We start from the raw sequence: 20,627 nt of genomic DNA on the forward strand, positions 1-20,627 counted from the left end.
TACAGTTAACAAAGATTTTTAAGGACGTGAATAAAGAACCCATGAAATTATTTCTGAACCTGTTTATCTGCAGAACTGTGGGACTGAATTATTTCTAAGGTCCATCAGAACTTGTAACACTTCATTGCTTTAAAATTAATTCCCATGGAATAATGACTTTCAGAAAATACTATTTTAATATTAGAAGCAGTTTGATGTGTCTGTACATCTAGACCTGAACATGTATCTATTAAAATTAAAAATAGGTGCTTGGTTCCGAGTCTGGATAAACTATAGGGATGCCTTAAAAATAAGTAAATGCCTCTTTTTTTATTATTAGAGGCTGACAACAAGTTTTTTTTTTCTCTTTGATTACAGATACTGTGAGAGTCGACGAAGGGTTTTGTTACAGCATGTGCATGAAGGCTATGAAAAAGATCTGTGGGAGTACATTGAGGACTGAGAATGGCCCTGCATAAAATGAACTCTGAAAACTTTACCATCTAGAGTGCTCATGCAATTAAAACAAAACAAACACAAACAAGGAGGCACTAAGCCTATTCTGACACCACTGGTCTGTAGTACCAGAATTGTTTTGTTAACGGAAAGTTTAAGTAAATTATATTGTAATAAAAAAGGTAGATAAACCATTGTACAACAGTATTCTAGGCCGCCAACAAAAGTGTGACAGACACACTAAAAGCCCTCCAACTTTAACTTGTAACGTAGCTTCATTCTCAAAGCTGACTCCTTTTTTCTTTTTCTTTTTCCTTTTCCTGAGTGTAGTACAGTTAAAATTTTAAACAGCTCCTTGACACTGCTTTTCATGTTCAAACCAGCCATTTTGTTGTACTTTGGTAAAGGACCTCTTCCCCTTCCTCCCCTACACATACAGATACACCCACACACAGACTGACTCTCCTTCTCTCATACCCCAAGGTCATGAGTGAATGATGCTTAAGTTCCTTGTAAAGAAAATCTTGGGATGGGGAAGGGGTAGGCAGCAAGAGGATTCAACAAACAAAAAACATAAAAACTTTGTATATGACTTTTAAAACAAGAGGACAACACAGTATTTTTCAAAATTGTATATAGCGCATATGCATGGACAAAGCAAGCGTGGCACGTGTTTGCATAATGTTTAATTACAAAAAAAAAATATTTATTCTTTAAAAATCTTCAAGATTATGTCTATTTGCTGTGCATTTTCTTTCAGTTTGCTTATCTTTCCCGGGTTGGGGTTGGGATGAAGGTGTGTTGGTTGAGCACCTCTGGAAGACCTATCTAGAGCTCTTTCACTTTCCTGAGGTTACTTCGCCCTTTCTGGTGTTGGTGTGTCTGTTGCTGACCATGGGCCTCATGCCTTGAATTCCTGCTCTTGATCAGGGACAAGGGAGGTCAAGCTCTGAATAAATGCCATGACCTGATTAAGGGCTACAGCAGCGAGTTTTGTTGCTATAGTTCATGAATTAACCTGTTCCCAACCTAATCCCCCTCCATGGCATCATGCCTCTACCCAAGCCTTTGTGTGCCTGTGTTACGCACACAGCTGTAGGCTTAAGTTCCCTGTCACATCCAATGGAAGCATTTAAAAATTTCTTTTACTTTTCGGTTTTCCCTTGATTGCTGCTTTGAGCCTTTTCAGATTTTAGTTATGGCTCGTCTGTCACCCCTTCTCTACATTAGGGTGTCAAACAAAATGTTTTGCTTTAAATATAAATAGCCATTCATTTAGTCTCAGATTGTGAATTTAAAATGGCGGATACTGAAATTGCTTGTGTGTGTTGCTGTGGGTTCGATTTGAAGGCAAACACCCCTAGAACATGATATTCCCATCTAGTGCATTTAAATAGAAATCACTTGAGTTTGCTGCTTTTTTTATTGTCAGCACATAGGAGAATTAATAATGCATTTTAGCTGTGATGTCCATTTTTATGAAATTTCTACTAAGAGCTATGTTAAAAGTAAAGGATGGTGGTGGTTTTATTAACTATATACATGTTTAGGCCATTCTGGCTGTGGTATTTTTCAATAGGTCAGCATCCGTAAATCTGTCAGTTTTATACAGGAGTACAGAGTGAACTAGGCAACTAGATTAAGAGGTCTAAATATGAAATACCAGTTGAGGCTGAGGACCTCTTCGTCTTCCTTTAAATGTCTTGTGCCTAGGGAGTGTTTACCATTTGTGAGGCAGCTTTGTCTGCTCTTACATTGTACATCCTATTACTCCATTGGGAAGTAGGTTCACTTTCCTCTGGCCTTTTGCCTAAGTTAGGCTTTGCTGAATCAACCCTACTTTTCCTTTTAGAAAAGGTTGTTACAGGAGATGTACTGGCAACTGTTCTTTTCCCATGAAAAATCAGTGAATGTTTGCTGAGTATAAATGCTGCTTCCTTAAACCACTTGTCGCTTTAGGATCAACTTTTGCTGTACCTTTTCTCCTTTCCTCCCTTGCCACCTCAGGTGCAAATCTGAATTCAGTGTCTGCTGCTTCCATATTCTCGTCTCCCTCCCCTCTTCCATATGACATTATTCATATGACATTATTCTACTTCAAATGACATTATCAATCTTAAAAAGACATACATTAAAACTAAGGAGATTTTTTTAAAGAAAGCCTAAGTTCCTTTCCCTGGTAACTTTGAAAAGCAGTCAGAGTTGCTAGATAGATGTATGTGGCTCCTTTAAAATGCTTTGTGTATTTGTGGTGTTTTTTTTTTTAAAAAAAAGTCTTACCAGTTAACTTTGCAGTATCTAGGTTTGAGTGTCATAAATCCACGTGTTCCTGTTGCAACAAATACCCCAAAATTGTGTGTGCACTTCATAATACCAGTCTTCACCCGTGGAGGAACAGTGCTTTTTAGAGATGCTTTCTAGTTTCAGTGTTGGCATACTACCTGAGGGTATTGCAGTTGTGGGTGCATTCCCTAATTTGTATGATCAAGATGAACTGGCCCTTTTCTACTTCCAAGCTTTCAACAGATACCACCATATTTGATGGAATTTCCATAGTGAATTGCTTATGTTGTTAGTAGATTCAGTGCACCCAGCTGGGATAGGCAAGCCGTATTATGACAGCTTCCCTGTTTCACCTACATAAGTCGTCTTGTCTGAGGGCTTTATTCACAGTAAGCACCAAGGTCTCCATGTCTTGAGGTCAGTTTCATTCTTTTGAAAAGTGCATGCTTCATTTGAACAATCAGCAGCAGATGACTTTCAGTGATTTAAAATAAAATTTTGATCCAAAGCTCAGGACACAAAAACCACAGTGGTAAAATTGAGTAGCATATAATATCATCAGACTAAATTATCTGTAATTTTCCACAACCCAGATTGTATGTGTTTTATGTGTGTTTAAATAAATATATTAGATACACATGTGTATACATACACACATATACAACAGATCCAAGCCTGGCTGACTTCATTTGAAATGGTTGAATCTGCAGTGTAATAAAGTGGTTCAACCAGGATTAGGAACTGAAATTTAGTAGAAGAGAGAAAAGGAGTTAATGTAACAAATTCTTTTAGCTACAAACCCTGGTAATAGAGCACTTGGGGGATGGGATGGGGTGGGTTGGTGAGACAATCAGATTGGTAAATTGATTAAATGCTCCTAACCCTGTAATTTTGTGCATAGAGCACCCTGTGCTGTGGAAATAACTGTTCTTAGATTTCATTGTAACTGGACTGTTCAGGTTGCCCAGAGGGAAAGAACATTCCTAATTCTAATAAAATAAACTTTTATTTTGTTATTCCATTAGTTACTTATGTTTATTTTTATAGTTAAAAAATGACTAAAGGGGGCTAATAGCCACCTGTATTATGTGCCTTATTCACTGTTCCCACTTAATATAAAATGTCTGAATTTGGTTCAGTTTCTTTGGGAACTGTGAATGAGCCCATTCCCCCAACATTTAACTTGGTTAATAAGCTTTCAGAGCATGTTCTGAACGCTTTCCAATTTCTGCGTCTCAAATATTGAATTTAAGTTGTTCGTATTGTAACAGTGATACAAAAATGCTCAATAGCTCTTTGCCACTTTTTTAAAGAAAATACTTTGAGTCATTCTTAGCTAACCTCAAAACTCCTTCGCATTACTTTGATTTTAGCTCACTCTTAAAGGTGGTACTGTTACGTAGGGATGAAGGGAGAGTTTTCTTAAACCAGGTCCCAAAGTTGAAGATAGTTTGTCGTTCATACTCTGGCCAAGTCCAGGTTTTAGGACAATTTAATTTACTCTTACTTGAATCTGTAATTATGGGAGTTTATCACTTTTCCTCTTCAAAGCACTTCAACTTACTGTCTAAAACAAGTGGAAAAGAAATTGCCCTTTTTTTAAAGGAGTAAGAAGATAAGGCTCACTGAGGTTAAATAACTCACCCAATTTTTCATTTCCTTCTACCTGAAACTTAACATCATACTACCTCTTTATATCATATTTTGTTATTCTGGTCTCAGAATGACAGTATTCTGTGCCAGGGAAGGTAGTTCTTAACTATATTGTTGTACTTTTAAACCGCATTAAAGACTATTATAAATGCCTATCATTGCTACTGTTAGAGGTTGCTCTATACTATCTCTGATCTTTCATTCGTTGTTGCAGTTTGCAACTAATGTGGCCCTGTGTTTTGCCTAATTGTTAGAAACCATCCATGGATAGAAGAGTAGCCCTTTTCATCTTGCAGATTAAGGTAGGCAGTCCTCATGTGAAGACTGTCACGGTAGTTAAGAATAAATGGTTTAGTATGATTTGCTAAATAGTGCCCAAGTAATTTGCAGTTGGTTTAGTTATTCAAATGAATTTCCATTGTAAAGAATTTTGGATAGTCTGTGGGAAATTGTTACAGGATTTGTTTTGTAACTGATAACAAAATGCACAGAATATCCATATCCATTGGATCTCAGCTTTTGAGGCTTTTAAAAGATGATAAGCAGTGAGTTTTATGAGAAAATTTTGGCTCCTTCAGAAACAGGAAAATGTGTGGGTCCCTCAGATTTTTCATATATCTTTGGGGATAAAGTTGGTTATATCTGGTTTGTTTTAAGGATTTTGCTTCTGTAGTTACCCAAGATCAAATAGCCAACTCAGAAATACTCAATTGGATATCAAATAGTGCCTACCAGTGGAGTAAACAGACAACTTTTGGGTTTTTAGTTTTTGCTTTTGTGTGGAGTTAAGTCCAATTTTTAGGGCAACTATTGTTGACCTTTCTCTAGGCAGTAGCGTTTAGGATGGAAAAAAATAATATGAGATATGTGTGAAAAGCAGTTTTCAGGCTATCATTTAGGGCCACAGATGTGCTTATTTAGGACGATTTTCCAGGTAGGAGCCAGTTAGAATTTGTAAATCAGTCACACATTGATATGTAGCAGCCCTATCAATGCCACAACAACCTTATTACCATAGTAATTCAGGGGTCTCAAGTAATCCAGGAGTCTCAAACTGAAATGTCAACAAGAGCCAAGTAAATATTTTAGAAATAGACTACCCTGGACTATATGGGCTCTGAGAAGAGCCTGTGAAATCTTCTTCATGTGAATTATCTTAATTAAATGTGGGCCAAAGAAAAACTGGCCATGGGCAGTTTATTTTCCAGCTTCTATTAGTCTTGGCTTGCAACAATGCCACTGTCCATCTGGCATTACCTAGACCAGTGATACTTAAATTTGTCTGCGAATTGGAATCACTGAGAAGCTTTAAAGAATTATTAGTGCCTGAGTCTTACCTTATGGAGATTATGATTTAATAGCTTTGGGTAGGCATCAGTATTTTTTGTAAAACCCTTTCTGCATTCTCACCCCCTAATTCCAATCAGTGATTCTCACGTGCAGACTAGGTTGAGATCCGTGATCTGGATTGCCTTCCATAGTTGCAAAAAGAGAATATAGGTGAGCAACTCCAGATCATAAGGGACAAAATGATTCAAGGCAAATTGATGGGCTCAGAATAGGGCCTCACTGGAGGCCCTAGTTGAGTGGGTTTTGTGGAATGGTGCCTCCCAAGGGTCTGGTGTGCAGCGCCTGATTTGGTGTTTTGTCGGTTTTCTGGTAAATGGTCCACCTTGGAGAAAATCACAAAATTAAAAGTCTTACCAAGAAGTAGAACTGACAAGCAGCCATGTTGATTGGCAGTACATTCTCTTGCCAAAGGGGAGAAATCTAGGGAAAATAATACAGAGTCTGAGCAAAGGAAGTTGACTGGTTATAAGCAAAACTGTCATTAGAGCTATTTGCATCAAGTCTGCACAATTCCATGAGCATTTAGAGTTCACAAGTTTCCTACTTCTATCTTTCATTCTTTTGATAATCTTGTATTTTTATTTCAAGTGTGGTATAGTAGTAAGAATATTGACACTTCTCAGCCATAGATTTCCCTTTTGTAAAATGGAAATACTAATAGGAACTGTAATTTGTTGAGTGCTTCTTGCCAGATGCCTTACTTTTGTCTGTATCTTCCAAGCAGCCCTAAAGCAAAATGGGCATTGTTACCCTATTTTTATGAGGAAAGACACTCATACACTACTAACTTACTCCAAAGTTACACATTGAGTGTTTAACAGGGCCATGCTTGTCTGATTCCATATGTTCATTCTGTTATGCTGTTGTCTGTTACATAGGAGTATTGTGAGGATCAAAGAACATGTGAAAACAAAACCTAGTTACAGTAATAAGCACACCAGTGCTAACTTGGGCAAAAGATAAGGATACAGAGCTGTCTCAGAGATTGCCAAAGGCAGGATGAGATTGGACTGGGAACTAGAAAACCATTTTGGACCCCTAAAATGGTATTGTCTGCCATCTGTACATCATTCTCTTGCGGCTCTTACTGCTGCTTTTCCTGTCAGTTACCCCATAGCTCCGGGTATTACCATGTTAACTGTTCCAGACACATGTAGAGAGAACCAATCAGATCCATGGGGCAGGATCATCAATACAAGCGTGGATGTTGAGAGCTTAATCAGGAAGGAAAACTTGGAGATCATAGTTAGCTGGGTTCACATCATGGAAATTGACAAAACTGAAATGCCCTTAAGTTTTAATTTACCAAATGGTTTGTTGTGGCTACTTAGTATTTACCAAATGGTTTGTTTCCATCTTGTTTATTTTTATTTTTATTTTTTTTAAGAGACAGTCTTGCTGTGTTGCCCAGGCTGTACTTGAACTCCTGGGCTCAACCAACCCTTCTGCCTCAGCCTCCTGAGTAGCTGGGATCATAGGCATGTGCCACTGCTTCTAGCTCTTCCATCTCAATCTTATGATGTAGTTACTATTTTCATTTTATAAATAAGAAAATAGAAGCTCAAAGAAGATGGGTAGTTTCCCTGAGGTCATCCTGTTAGTAAGTGGCAGAATGAAGTTACAAACCTAGGTTTTATTGGTCGCCACCCACAGTGCCAGGCACTGGCAGTACAGCAGTGAACAAAAGGTGCCAGCAGTGAACAAAAGGTCTGTTGGTTTGTCTAAAGCTCTCAACCTTGATTCTGCATAGATTCAGTGGATTCCCCAAGGCCACTCAACCAGTTAAGATCAGAGCCAGCTCTGCTATTTGACCAGTGTATTATTTTCACCACACTGTATCTGCTTCTCAGTCACCAAAAGCACCTGCTAAAATCATATATAGACTGATTAGGGGACTTCCAACCTAACATTGCCCTGGAAACTTAATTCTTATCTTGGCTCATCTCTTCAAAACAAATGCCTCTTTTGTTGGTGATCTCAGATACACTGTTCAGAAATACTCAATGTATTCCTTTTTTCTCCTCACATTTGAGAGTCACCCTAGCATTTTAATGAATTAAGCAAGCCAGCCCTGCATTTCCAAACCCTTTCCAGAAGTTCAACCTTACTTACTTGGATCTGATGACATGGGCTTTTAAAAAAATTACTATTTTTTTAGAGGTGGGGTCTCACTATGTTGCCCAGGCTGGAGTATAATGGCTATTCACAGGCACAATTCGGGGGCACTATTGCTGTGAACTCCAGGACTCAAGCCATCTTCCTGCCACAGCCTCCTGAGTACCTGGGACTATAGGTGCAAGCCACCGTGTCCAGCTGACATTGACTTTATATACATAATATTTCCTCAGCAACAATTTATGTCTTATTTGGCACTTGTAAAACCCTCTTCACTGATTATGCCTGTTTAAAGTTTGGTATTTACTCCAAGTCACCTACCTGCCTTTAGCCATGGAGTATTCAAGTTTCTTTCAGAATGAGAATTTGGAGGGTGATTATAGAAATATAAAACCAGGCCGGGCGTGGTGGCTCACACGTTGTAATCCCAGCACTTTGGGAGGCCGAGGCAGGTGGATCACAAGGTCAGGAGTTCGAGACCAGCCTGACCAATATAGTGAAACCCCATTTCTACTAAAAATACAAAAATTAGCCGGGCATGGTGGCGCACGCCTGTAATCCCAGCTACTCAGGAGGCTGAGGCAGGAGAATCGCTTGCACCTGGGAGGTGGAGGTTACCGTGAACTAAGATCACGCCACTGCACTCCAGCCTGGGCGACAGAGAGACTGTCTCAAAAAAAATAAAATAATACAAAACCAACTCTTTATGGTAGACAGTTTATCCCCCAGAAAGCTTTTTGAGACTGAAAACGTTTCTATAGATTTCAGGTTTCCCTCTGATAGCTAAGATTTGTTTCGTATAACAGCAGAGTAGTGCCCTGTAAGCCAGTTCAGTGCACATTAAATGGCTGTTCTTAGAATTATGAATCTGAGGCATGTGCAGTGAGGCTGTAGCTCTCTGGAGTCAGTTGGTCAAGTGGGATTCCTGAGGACTGAGCAAACACACACACAGCAGGATTTTGTCCTAAGTTTTCTTAGGGATCTTATCCAAAAACACCATTACTTGAATTTCCCAGCTTCCTTTTACAGGGAGACTTCTTTGCTATGTGTACTCCCACCTCTGTATGTCACATCATTTTCTCAGAGGAAGTACAGCATAAAATAATAACCAGCATTTGTAGAGCACTTCTTGTGGGCCTTCTTGGGCAAATAGACATTCTCATGGAATGCTCTAAAATTGTTAAGTTCTTGCACTTGCTCTCAAGTCATTTATAATCCAATTGCTGGTCTTCCTGGTATGAACAAAGATGTTTGCTTGTTAATAAATTCCTACCACATACCCAGACTTGTGGTTTATTTCTATCTAACTAGGGAAAGCACTAAAGAGTTTTCTAATAAGGAAGAATGATCTGAGCGTCTACCTGCTTTGGAAAAGATGTCTGCTGTGGATAGGAAATGATTTTGTATCCAAAAGTCCTAGTACTAATTTGGAGTGTTGTAAAGGTCAGGGCAGCAAATGCTAGAGAATGGGATTAATGAAAGGTGATAATGTTCTCCATGTCTTTGAATAATTAATTTTTACTCCATTTTGACTAGCTTGCAATAAAGTAGGTTAAGTGCTGTACTTTAAGGAAGTCCATGTACAAGCCAGTGCCTTACAATGGTCAAATGGTTGCTCACTAACCGATGGAAATAAATGACAGTTGTTTCCACAAAATTGCTTTACAGATTCTAAATGCTATCTCTGGGACACTGGATTGTGTGCCCTTTAAGATAAATTCCATAATCAAGGGCCTGGTCCTGAATAGATTGGAGCCCCAAAATCTCACTGAAGCAAACTGATAGTAGGCCAGTAAAGAGTCGGAGACAAACACTCCTGGAATAGGAATCCACTGCTCACCTTTATTTTAAACTGATATGTAGAAATTAATATTACAAAATGCACGCATCTTAAGTGTTCAGTTTGATGTTTTGACAATTGTATACATCTGTGTAATAATTACCAAAAGAAAACATAAAACATTACACTTAACCCAGAAAGTTCTCAAATACCTTTAAATCACCCCTGAGCGCCTCTCCTCTCCAGTGATCACTTCCTGATTTTTATCACTGAAGATTTGTTTTACCTGCTTTTGGATTACATATAAGTGGAATCATATAATGTACTCCTTTGCATCTGGCTTGTTTCACTGATAATGCTTGAAAGACATCCATATTGTATGTATCAGGACATTGTTCTCTATTGCTGAGTAGTATTTCATTCTATAAATATACCACAATTTGTTTATTCATTCTCCTAGTGAAGGACTTTTAGGTTGTTTCCAGTTTGGGGCAATTATGAATAAGGATGCTATCGATATTCTTACACAGCCTTTTGTTTTTGTTTTTTGTGGATATACGTTTTCATTTCTCTTGGATAAATAAGAGTAGAAAATTACTGGTTCATATGGTAAGTGCATGTTTATAAGAAACTGCCCTCTTGTTCTCCAAAGTGGTTTTACCATTTTGTACTCCCATCAGTCATGTATGAGAGTTACAGTTGCTTCACATGTCTGTCAACATTTACGTTGTCAGGTTTTTTAATATTAGCCATTTCAGCATATATTAAATAACTGATTTTAATTTACATTTCCCAGATGATTAATGATGTTGAGCACTTTTTCATATGCTTATTTTTCATTTGTGTATCTTTCATGAAGATACACAAATTTGTGTATCTTTCATGTCTTTTCTCATTTTAAAGTTGAATGTCTTTTTATTGTAGGTATTATTTGTATTTTGGATATAAATCCTTTGATGGATAGATATGCTATGATTTGTTTTTAAAGACTGTATTCACTTATTGGGATCTTTTGATGAACAAATTTTTTTGATAAAATCCACTTTATCAGTTTTTTTATTTTATGGTTTTATGACCTCAAAGTCACAAAGAACCTATTTTCTTCTAGAAGTTTTATAGTTTGGAATTTTATGTTTAGGTCTGTGATCCATCTCAAATTAATTTTTGTGAACAGAATGAGGTTTGATTTTTTTCCAACATGGATATACAGTTGTTCCAGCAACATTTACTTAAAAAGACTTTTCTTTACCCATGAGATTGACTTGGTACCTTGGTTAAAAATTGATCACGTGTATGTGTATTTCTACATTTTCTGTTCTGGTCCATTAATCTATTTGTGTATCCTTACATCAGTACCACACTTTGGATTATTGAAGCTTTCTAGTAAGTCTTTAAATTAGTAAATCTTTCTGTTTTTTATTTTTCAAGATTGCTTTGGTTATTCTTGATTCTTTGGATTGTCATAAAAGTTTTAGAATGAGCTCATCTTGTTTTTCAAACTTAGCTGTGCTGGGTGAGCTGTGTTCATGCCACTGCATTCCAGCTTGGGTGACAGCAAGACCCTGTCTTAAAAAATAAATAAATAGACCAGGCGCAGTGGCTCAAGCCTGTAATCCCAGCACTTTGGGAGGCCGAGATGGGCGGATCACGAGGTCAGGAGATCGAGAGTATCCTGGCTAACACGGTGAAACCCAGTCTCTACTTAAAAAAAAAAAAAAAAAAAAAGCCGGGCGAGGTGGGGGGCGCCTGTAGTCCCAGCTACTGGGGAGTCTGAGGCAGGAGAATGGCGTGAACCCGGGAGGCGGAGCTTGCAGTAAGCTGAGATCCGGCCACTGCACGCCAGCCTGTGCGACAGAGCGAGACTCCGTCTCAAAAAAATAAATAAATAGGCCGGGCGCGGTGGCTCAAGCCTGCAATCCCAGCACTTTGGGAGGCCGAGACGGGCGGATCACGAGGTCAAGAGATCGAGACCATCCTGGCTAACACGGTGAAACCCCGTCTCTACTAAAAAATACAAAAATCTAGCCGGGCGTGGTGGCGGCGCCTGTAGTCCCAGCTACTCGGGAGGCTGAGGCAGGAGAATGGCGGGAACCCGGGAGGCAGAGCTTGCAGTGAGCTGAGATCCGGCCACTGCACTCCAGCCTGGGCTACAGAGCGAGACTCCGTCTCAAAAAAATAAATAAATAAACAAATATATGAATAACTGCTAGAATCTTGATATGGGGTTTTGTTGAGTCTATAGGTCAATTTAGAATGAACATTTTAATAGTATTGAGTCAGCTAATCCATGAACATATTAGGTCTTGTCATTTATTTAGGTATTAAATTTTTTGCTCAGCGATGTTTTGTAGACTTGCATATCTTACATTAGACTTTTTCTTAAGCATTTGGTTTTTAAATTATTTAAATTTTTTTTTTTCTTTTTTGAGATGGAGTTTTGCTCTTGTTGGCCACCACGCCTGGCTAATTTTCATTTTTAGGTTGTTTGTTGCTAGTATCTAGAAATACAATTGATTTTTTGTTTGTTTGTTTAGAGATGGGTCTCACTATGTTGCCCAGGTTGGTCTCAAACTCCTGAGCTCAAGGAATTCTCATGCCTCAGCCACCCAAGTAGCTGGGACTTTAGGCATGTGCCAATGCACCTGGCTGATTTTTGTATGCTGATCTTGAATCGTGCCACCTTGCTAAATTCATTTATTCTAGAAATAGTTCTTGTAGATTCCATATAGTTTTATATTAAATATATACACAACAGTGTAGTTTGCAAATAATGCCTTTCTGCACTGGCTACAATATCTAGTGCAATGTTTAACGTGTGGTGAGAGCAGACACCTTGCCTTGTTCTCTCAATCTTAGGGATACAGATTTTAACATTTCATCACTAAGTATAATGTTAACTGTAAGTTTTTCACAGAACAGCCCAAAGAAGTTCTTTTCTATTTCTAATTTATTGAGAATTTTTATTAGGAAGGGTTGTTAATTTTGTGAGATGCGTTTTTAGCTTCTAATAAGATTATTACGTATTTCTCTTTTTTATTTTGTTAAGATGGTATGTTATAGGGGTCGGCAAACAGTGGCCCATGGGCCCAATCCAGCCCATGGACAGCTTTGTTGTTGTTTTAGAGACAGTCTTACTCTGTTGCTCAGGCTGCCAGGCTGGAGCGCAATGACATGATCATAGCTCACTGCAGCCTTGAGCTCCTGGACTCAAGCAATCCTCCTGCCTCAGCCTCCTGAGTAACTAGGACTACAGGTGCATGTCACCACACCAGGCCAATTTAAGAAATTTTTTGTAGGTCTTGCCGTGTTGCCCATGATGGCCTCAAACTCCTGGCCTCAAGAACTCCTCCTGCCTTGGCCTCTCAGAGTGCTGAGATTAGAGGTGTGAGCCAGCACACTTGGCTCCCATGGACTGTTTTTGTTTTTGAGACAGGGTCTCTGTCACCCAGGCTGGAGTGTGGTGGCATGAATGTGGCTCACTGCAGCCTGAACGTTCTTGGCTCCAGCGATCATCCTGCCTCAGCCTCCTGAGTAGCTGGGACCACAGGTGCGCCACCACACCTGGCTAATTTTTCTTTTTACTTTTTGAAGACATGGAATTTTGATATGTTGCCCAGATTGATCTGGAACTCCTAGGCTCAAGTGATCCTCCTGCCTTGCCCTCCCAAAGTGTTGGCATTACAGGGATGAGACACAGTGCCCAGCCTATTGCAGTGTTTTTTGGTTTTTTTTGTTTTTTTGTCTTTTTGTTTTTTGGAGACTGAGTCTTGCTCTGTCGCCCAGGCTAGGGTGCAGTGGTGCGATCTGCAACCTCCGCCTCCCAAGTTTAAGCGATTCTATTGCCTCAGCCTCCCAAGTAGGTGGGATTATAGGCACATGTCACCAAGCCCAGCTAACTTATATTTAGTAGAAACAGGGTTTCACCATATTGGCCAGGGTGGTCTTGAACTCCTGACCTCAGGTGATCTGCCCACCTTGGCCTCCCAAAGTGCTGGGATTACAGGTGTGAGCCATTGTGCCTGGCCCTATTGCAGTTTTTATTAGAGATGAGTTCTCTCAGCTTTTGTCTATTAGAGAATGTCCTTCCTTTTATTTTTAAGGGGTATTTTAGTTGGATATAGGATTCTATGTTGACCTTTTCTTTCTTCTTTCAGTACTTCAAAGAAGTTATTTTATTGTACTCAGGCCTCATTTGTTTCTGGTGAGAAGTCATTCATCATTTTAATTTTTATTTTCCTTTCCATAATGTGTGGTTGTTCTCAATGGCTGCATCTGGGCATTATATTTACTTTTCAGCAGATTGACTAGGATATGTCTAGGTATGTTTTTCTTTGTGTAGAGTTTACTGAACTTCTTGGATCTGTGTTGATGTCTTTCATTAATATTGGTTCTTTCTTGGCCATTATCTGTTTACATTTTTCTCTTGTCTCATACTTTCTTGCTTCTCCTCTTTGGAGATTCTAGTTACATGTATATTAGATGATTTGATATAAACCTACAGATCTCAGATGATTTTTCCCCTGCCCTGTTTTCTTTTTGTTTTCAGTTTGGATACTTTCCATTTAACCATCTTTAAGTTTTTTGATGCTTTCCAATGTTAACCTGTTAAACTTGTTTATTGAATTCTCCATTTAAAATTTTTTGGTTTTACTTATTTATGAATACATAGTTGCACTGAATTATTTTTAATTTTTTTCTAATATTTTTATTTCTAGCATTTCATTGTATTTGTATAATTACCATTTTCTGCTGAAATTTCCTATTTCTTCATGCATGTTTTCCACATTTTCCACTCTACTTTTTAGCATTTTAATCAGTTATTTTGTTGTTTTTTTCCCTTGTATCAGTTATTTTAAAGATCCAAACTGATAATTCAACATCCGGGTCTTTTCTAGTTCTGCTTCTGTTGAGCCCTTCCTCTCCCTTACCATGAATCTTATTTTCTTGCTTTTGAATGACTTGTATATTTGATTGGATGATGAACGTTTTATGTTGGGAAAAAAAAAAGAGAGAGAGAGAAATTGAAGCAAATATTTACTTCCAAAACAGGGCATGCCCTTTGTATTTTTTTTCAGGTCACTTGAATGGTGGCTCAATGTGATGTATATGAATTCTAGATTGGGGCTCCATTGCAGTTTTAGTTTAGTTTAATTCAGTTTACCTCTAGCTTCAAATATTTTGAATGAAGGTAGAATCAGAACTCTCATATCACCAGGGTCTGAGTTTGGGGCATTGGCAAGATTCCAGAGATCTTACTTTGCTTTATAGCTAAGCCACCAGCTTTTATCAACGTGGGAGATCTTTCCCTGCTTTACAACCTTGCTGCCAGGACTTTTTTTTATCAATGAGCTGGGGACAGGAGGATATTTTTCTCAGCTCTCATGCGTGCCCTGCCCTTTTGTAGAGGATTGTACACTACAATCCAATCAAACCCACCTAGGGGACGGGTTTCTTAGCATTTCTGACCCCACTTAGCCTCCAAGAGTGCCTCTGTTGGATTTCACAACAATCCTGCCTCCCCTTTCATCTTTAAAGGGTATTTTGCCCTTGGGAGAAGTCAAGCTCTCTCAGCTTTCCTTCTGTTATCCACAACTTTAGTGTACTACACCCTCCTGTACCTGGTTATCATCTAAGGGGTAAGATTGGTGGGAAGCCTTCCTCTATGGATTTGGGTCCTCTAGGTTCTAATGTCAAACCAGCCTCCAAGGCGTTGTGAAAGTTTTGTTAAATTTCAACAGGTTTCTCTTTTCTCCCCCTATAGTATTCCTCTTCCTACCGTAGTTCAACTAGGAAGCACAACAGCTAGGGGGTCTGTTCTCTCCTATGAAGGAGTTGGCACTTTCTGGAGTTTGGATCATTTAGGTTTCTTTGGTTTTTGTTTTTGTTTTGAGACAGGGTCTCACTCTTACCCAGCTTGGAGTACAGCCTGTAGTGATCTCAGCTCACTACAACCTCTGCCTGCCTGGCTCAATGGATCCTCCTACCTCAGACTCCTGAGCAGCTGGGACTACAGGCGTGTACCACCACACTCGGCTAATTTTTGTATTTTTTGTCGAGACAGGGTTTTGCCATGTTGCCCAGGCTGATCGCCAACTTCTGAGCTTAAGCGATCTGCCTGCCTCGGTGCCCCAAAGTCCTGGGGTTACAGGCATAAACCACTGTACCCAACCTAGATTTCTTTGTGTCCTTAGCTTTCTGATGAGTTAAACATATTTTTTATTTTCTAGCTAATCTGGCCTTTTGTTGTTGTTTGCTAGAGTGGGAGGTATATTCCCTTGTGACTTTCTTCATATCAGTAGTGAATTTCAGAAATAGTTAATTATTTTAATAAAAAAATTTTTTAGGTCGGGCGCAGTGTCTCACGCCTTTAATCCCAGCACTTTGGGAGGCCAAGGCAGGTGGATCACCTGAGATCAGGAGTTTGAGACCAGCCTGGCCAACGTAGTGAAACCCCAACTCTATTAAAAATACTAAAATTAGCTGGGTGTGGTGGTAGGTGCCTGTAATCCCAGCTACTTGGGAGGCTGAGTCAGGAGAATCGCTTGAACCTGGGAGGCGGAGGTTGCAGTGAGCCGAGATTGTGCCACTGCACTCCAACCTGGGTGACAGAGCAAGACTCCCTCTCAAAAAAAAAAAATAAATAAATAAAATTTTTTTTTTTGAAACAGGTCTCACCCCACCCTGGCTGGAGTGCCATGACATGATCATAGCTCACTGCTGGCTTGACCTTCTGGGCTCAAGTGATCCTCCTGCCTCAGCCTTTTGAGTAGCTGCGACCACAGGCATGTGCCACCATGCCTGGCTAATTTTTTTTTTTTGGTAGGGTTGAGGTCTCGCTGTGTTGCCTGTGATCCTTCTGCCTTGGTTTCCCAAAGTGCTGGGATTAAAGGCATGAGCCACCACACCCGGTTAGGAATGGGAGTTTAAACAATGGTTTTATTTGCACATTTCATTAGCTAGTATTTTTTTCCTTTTTTGAGACAGAGTCTGGCCCTGTTGCCCAGGCTGGAGTGCAATGGCACAATCTAGGCTAATTGTAACCTCTGCCTCTTGGCTTCAAGTGATTCTCATGCCTCAGCCTCCCGAGTAGCTGGGATTACAGGCACCCGCTGCTACACCCAGCTAATTTTTGTATTTTTAGTAGAGACAGGGTTTCACCATGTTGGCCAGGCTGTTCTCAAACTCCGGACCTCAGCTGATGCAGCCACCTCAGCCTCCCAAAGTGCTGGGATTACAGGTGTGAGCCATCACGCCTGGCCTCATTAACTGTTTTTAAAATTAAAAGTACCTATAAATTTTGTAGAATCATAAAGAAAAGCAACACCTTCCCATCTTAACTCCCCTAGTGCCTCTACTCCCTCCACAGAGACAAATATCTTAGCAGTTTGTTTTCTTTTCCAAATTGTATTTCTAAAATGTGTCAATATCTTTTCCTTTATTTTTTTATTTTTTGTAGAGACAGGGGGGTCTCACTGTGTTGCCTAGACTGGTCTCAAACTCCTGGCCTCCTACCTTGGTTTCCCACAGTTCTGGCATGAGCTACTGCACCTGGCCTCCCCCTTAGTGTTTTTTAAAACCTGAATGGAAGCATACTATATTTTCTACACTTCTTTCATGTAACTTATTTTAACAACCTGAGGACTTTTAGAGGCTGCATAGTATGTCTTAGTATAGATGTATCTTAGTTTATTTAAACAGTTACTGGTGATGGACATTTCCATATTTCCAGTATTTTTTCCTCACAAACAATGCAGTATTATGCCTTTGCCCACATTCACCATTGATTGCTATTGAGTATATCTGTAGTATCAAGAATGGGCATACTGAAAATGCTTCATGAAGTCCACTGAAGCTTCATATTATTTTGAAGTGATATTTCCCAAAGTGTTGGCTGGACTCTCAAGAGTTTGTGGTATAGGGTTCAGGAGGCCTGGACACTTCCAAAGAGGCATAAGGTGCTACAGACTTGCCCAGCAGGTGGCATCAGAACAAAGCTGGCTACGGACCTTGTCAGTACAAATGATAAAACATTACAAATGTAAAAACTCAATTGTAGCTCCTTATTTATGCATATATTGGGGATGCTGAAAAATTACCGATACCTGATTCCTCTTCTATGTCCTCAGCCCCCACCATAAAAATAGATAAATGCCTTTTTTTTTTTTTTGTATGCCCAGCACAGCTATATGATTTGAACGATCTTGTTGAGCAGGGTCACATTTGAGGAGATTTGCTAAGGGAAATAAAGATCCATCTGTGACACAAGAAACATGTTTTATGTGATTTCTGGGATTTTCGTGTGAAGATACTTTTTGTTTGTTTGTTTTACAGTGGATCTCACTCTGTCACACAGGCTGGAGTTCAGGAGTGCAATCATAGCTCACTGTAACCTTGAACTCCTGGGCTCAGGAGATCCTCTCTCCTCAGTCTCCCAAGTAGCTAGGACTACAGGCACATGCCACCATGCCTGGCTCATTTTAAAATTTTTTATAGAGACGGGTCTCACTATGTTGCCGAGGCTGGTATTGAACTCCTGGTATTGAACTCCTGGGCTCAACTCCTCCTGCCTCAGCCTCCCAAAGTGTTGGGATTACAGGTGTGAACCACAGTATCCAACCTATTATGTTTTTTAAAAAGAGATTTTTCTAATTATGTATATAATTAAAGCACCTTAAGTTTAGTGATTGCAATTTGAGAAACCAATGTCCTTTCTTATTAAAAAGGCCCTTGTACAGAAAGTGCTCTATCTTCCTCACAAGATCTGGGGTCAAAGGAGAGATTTTGAAACATTATAGCAATGGCTTCTGGTTACTGAATAAAGAATGTCATTTGCTCCTCACAGGACCCCTTTCAGGGGCATTTTATATATTGGGAAACAGCCTCATGAGCTTTCTACAAACATCTTTGTCCTTAAGTCTTCCCATTTCAGCAATTGGCTGTACCACTCACTCATCCAGCAGCTTTCAAAGTTAGAAACGTGGCAATCTTCCTTTAACATCCATTTCCCTTTCCCTCATTCCCCCATATCCAATTCTCTGTATTGGAGGTTTTCCCACCTCTAAACTTGAGAATCCATTTACTTTTTCTCCATCTCCTTTGCCATCACACTAGTCCAAGTGAAGCATTTCATCGTCTCGTTTGCAGTATCCTTTAGTTTACATTAGATTATCAATTTTTGTCCCCCTCCCAATTCAGTCTCTACTCATGAGCTAACATGAGTTTATAAAGTGTTCATTCTGACCATGCCATTCCTGGCTCAAAATTCTCTAGTGCCTTCCCAATAATTTTATTACAATAAAATTCCTCATATGGCCTTTGTGGATCTGCACTCTACCTCTTCTCCTATTGCAACCAACCCTGTTACCTTTTTCTCTTTTCACACTGTTCTTCATTCTGTGCTGCAAACTGGCTGAGTTTCTTCCATCCTCAGGGCCTTTTGCACAAGTTCTTCCTTTGCCTTAGAATTCTTTCCTGGCCTGCACACCTCTTCATCCCCTTTCCCTAAGCTAATGCCTTACCCTTTAGGTCTCATTTTAAACATCTCTTACCCAGGAAAAGTTTCCCTGTCCAAACAAGTCTAGATTGGTTCCCCTTTGTTTGTTCTAACTGTTCTATATTTCTCCTTCTTAGCATTTATCACAATTCTTGATATGTTGTCCTTTTCATTTTCTCAGTCTCTATTATTGGAGTAGGTAATACATCCGTGTAGTACAAAATTCAAAGTGTATTAAAGGTATAGAGTAAAAGGTCTTCTCTTCCCTGTCCCCCTGCTACCCAGTTCTCCTCTTTAGAACCACTTTTAGCATTTTGAATATCCTTCCCAAAATATTTTCTAAGTATACAAGCAATTATGTATATAATATTCCTCTTTATTTTTGCCTTTTATTAATACATATACTATATGCATTTTCTGCACTTTATCTGTTAATAATGTATCTTGGCAATTATTCTATATTAATATGTAAATAGTTGCCTTTCTTTTTCATGCGCCATATAGTATGGACTTTTATTTAACCTCTCTCTAGGTTGGTTTTAGGCATTGGTTATTACAAATAATGCTGCATTGAATATCTTTGTATGTAAAGTCATTTCCCGTGTCTATGCCTATAGAATAAATTACTAGAATTGAAATAATTAAGTTAAAGATTATGTGCATTTTTAATTTTGATAGTTACTGCCAAACTGCTCTCAATGGAAGTTTTACCAGTTCCCACTAGTGAATGCATTTGTCCTCACAATTACGTCAGTGAAATTTTTGTTCTTTGCCAATGCAAGAAATGGAAAGTATCTCTTGGAAACTAATTTGCATGTTTTTTTTTTCCTTGCACAGTTATATTTTCATATGTTAAAGAGCCATTTGTATTTCTTGGTGAACTGTTCATAAACTTTGCTTACTTATTATCTAATGTCTGACTAATTTGCTACACTGTAAGTTCCCAATTTATACTGAAGTCTCGCCCTTGAAATTTAGACGTACAATCTTCCTCTTCAGTGGTTTCTACACCAAAAAATCCACAGGCCCCTGAATTTTATATGGGCCTAAGAGTCTTACTGAAAATTGGAAGTCTTAAGGTGTAGTCCATTTTATGCAGTGTGAGGCCTTTCATGTTCTGAAATGTACCACTCTTGACTGACTTTTTCTTCTTCACCCTGTCCAGCAGTGTGCCCTTATTAGCCAGAGAAATGTTCCCCTTTCTCCCAGGAAACGTTCTGACTTTACCCTGGTCCCTCAAGGACTCTCCTTCTCCCCCAAATTAACTTTCAAGGAGTTTCTCCAACCCAAAATGGCACCTTCCTGAAAAGATTTCTAGTGGATACTGTTTTCTCTACCTCACTACAGATGTATTTTGCTGCTTGGCTCCCCCCTCTCCACTTTGCTATGGCAAACCTTTTTTTCCAGAAATATATCAAATAAAATGAACATGTGGCCCCTTCTGGTGATTTTTGTTGGGATCCCTGGTATTGATTTCTTCTAGTTTAGATAATTCCACCGTGGCAAGCTTTTATTCCT

General features: G+C 39.2%; 1 protein-coding gene across 1 annotated transcript in view; it reads left to right on the top strand.

The window, feature by feature from the left end:
• ARIH1 (ariadne RBR E3 ubiquitin protein ligase 1) overlaps positions 1-20,017 on the top strand; it is a 130,435-nt gene extending 110,418 nt beyond the window's left edge. The window contains exon 14 of the mRNA XM_008015994.3: positions 358-20,017. Coding sequence (XP_008014185.1) covers positions 358-442 — 85 coding nt within the window. The 3' untranslated portion in view covers positions 443-20,017. The remainder of the gene's footprint in view (positions 1-357) is intronic.
• Positions 20,018-20,627: the final 610 nt, after the last annotated feature.

The sequence above is a fragment of the Chlorocebus sabaeus genome, chromosome 26, assembly GCF_047675955.1.
Source record: "Chlorocebus sabaeus isolate Y175 chromosome 26, mChlSab1.0.hap1, whole genome shotgun sequence".
NCBI lineage: Eukaryota > Metazoa > Chordata > Mammalia > Primates > Cercopithecidae > Chlorocebus > Chlorocebus sabaeus.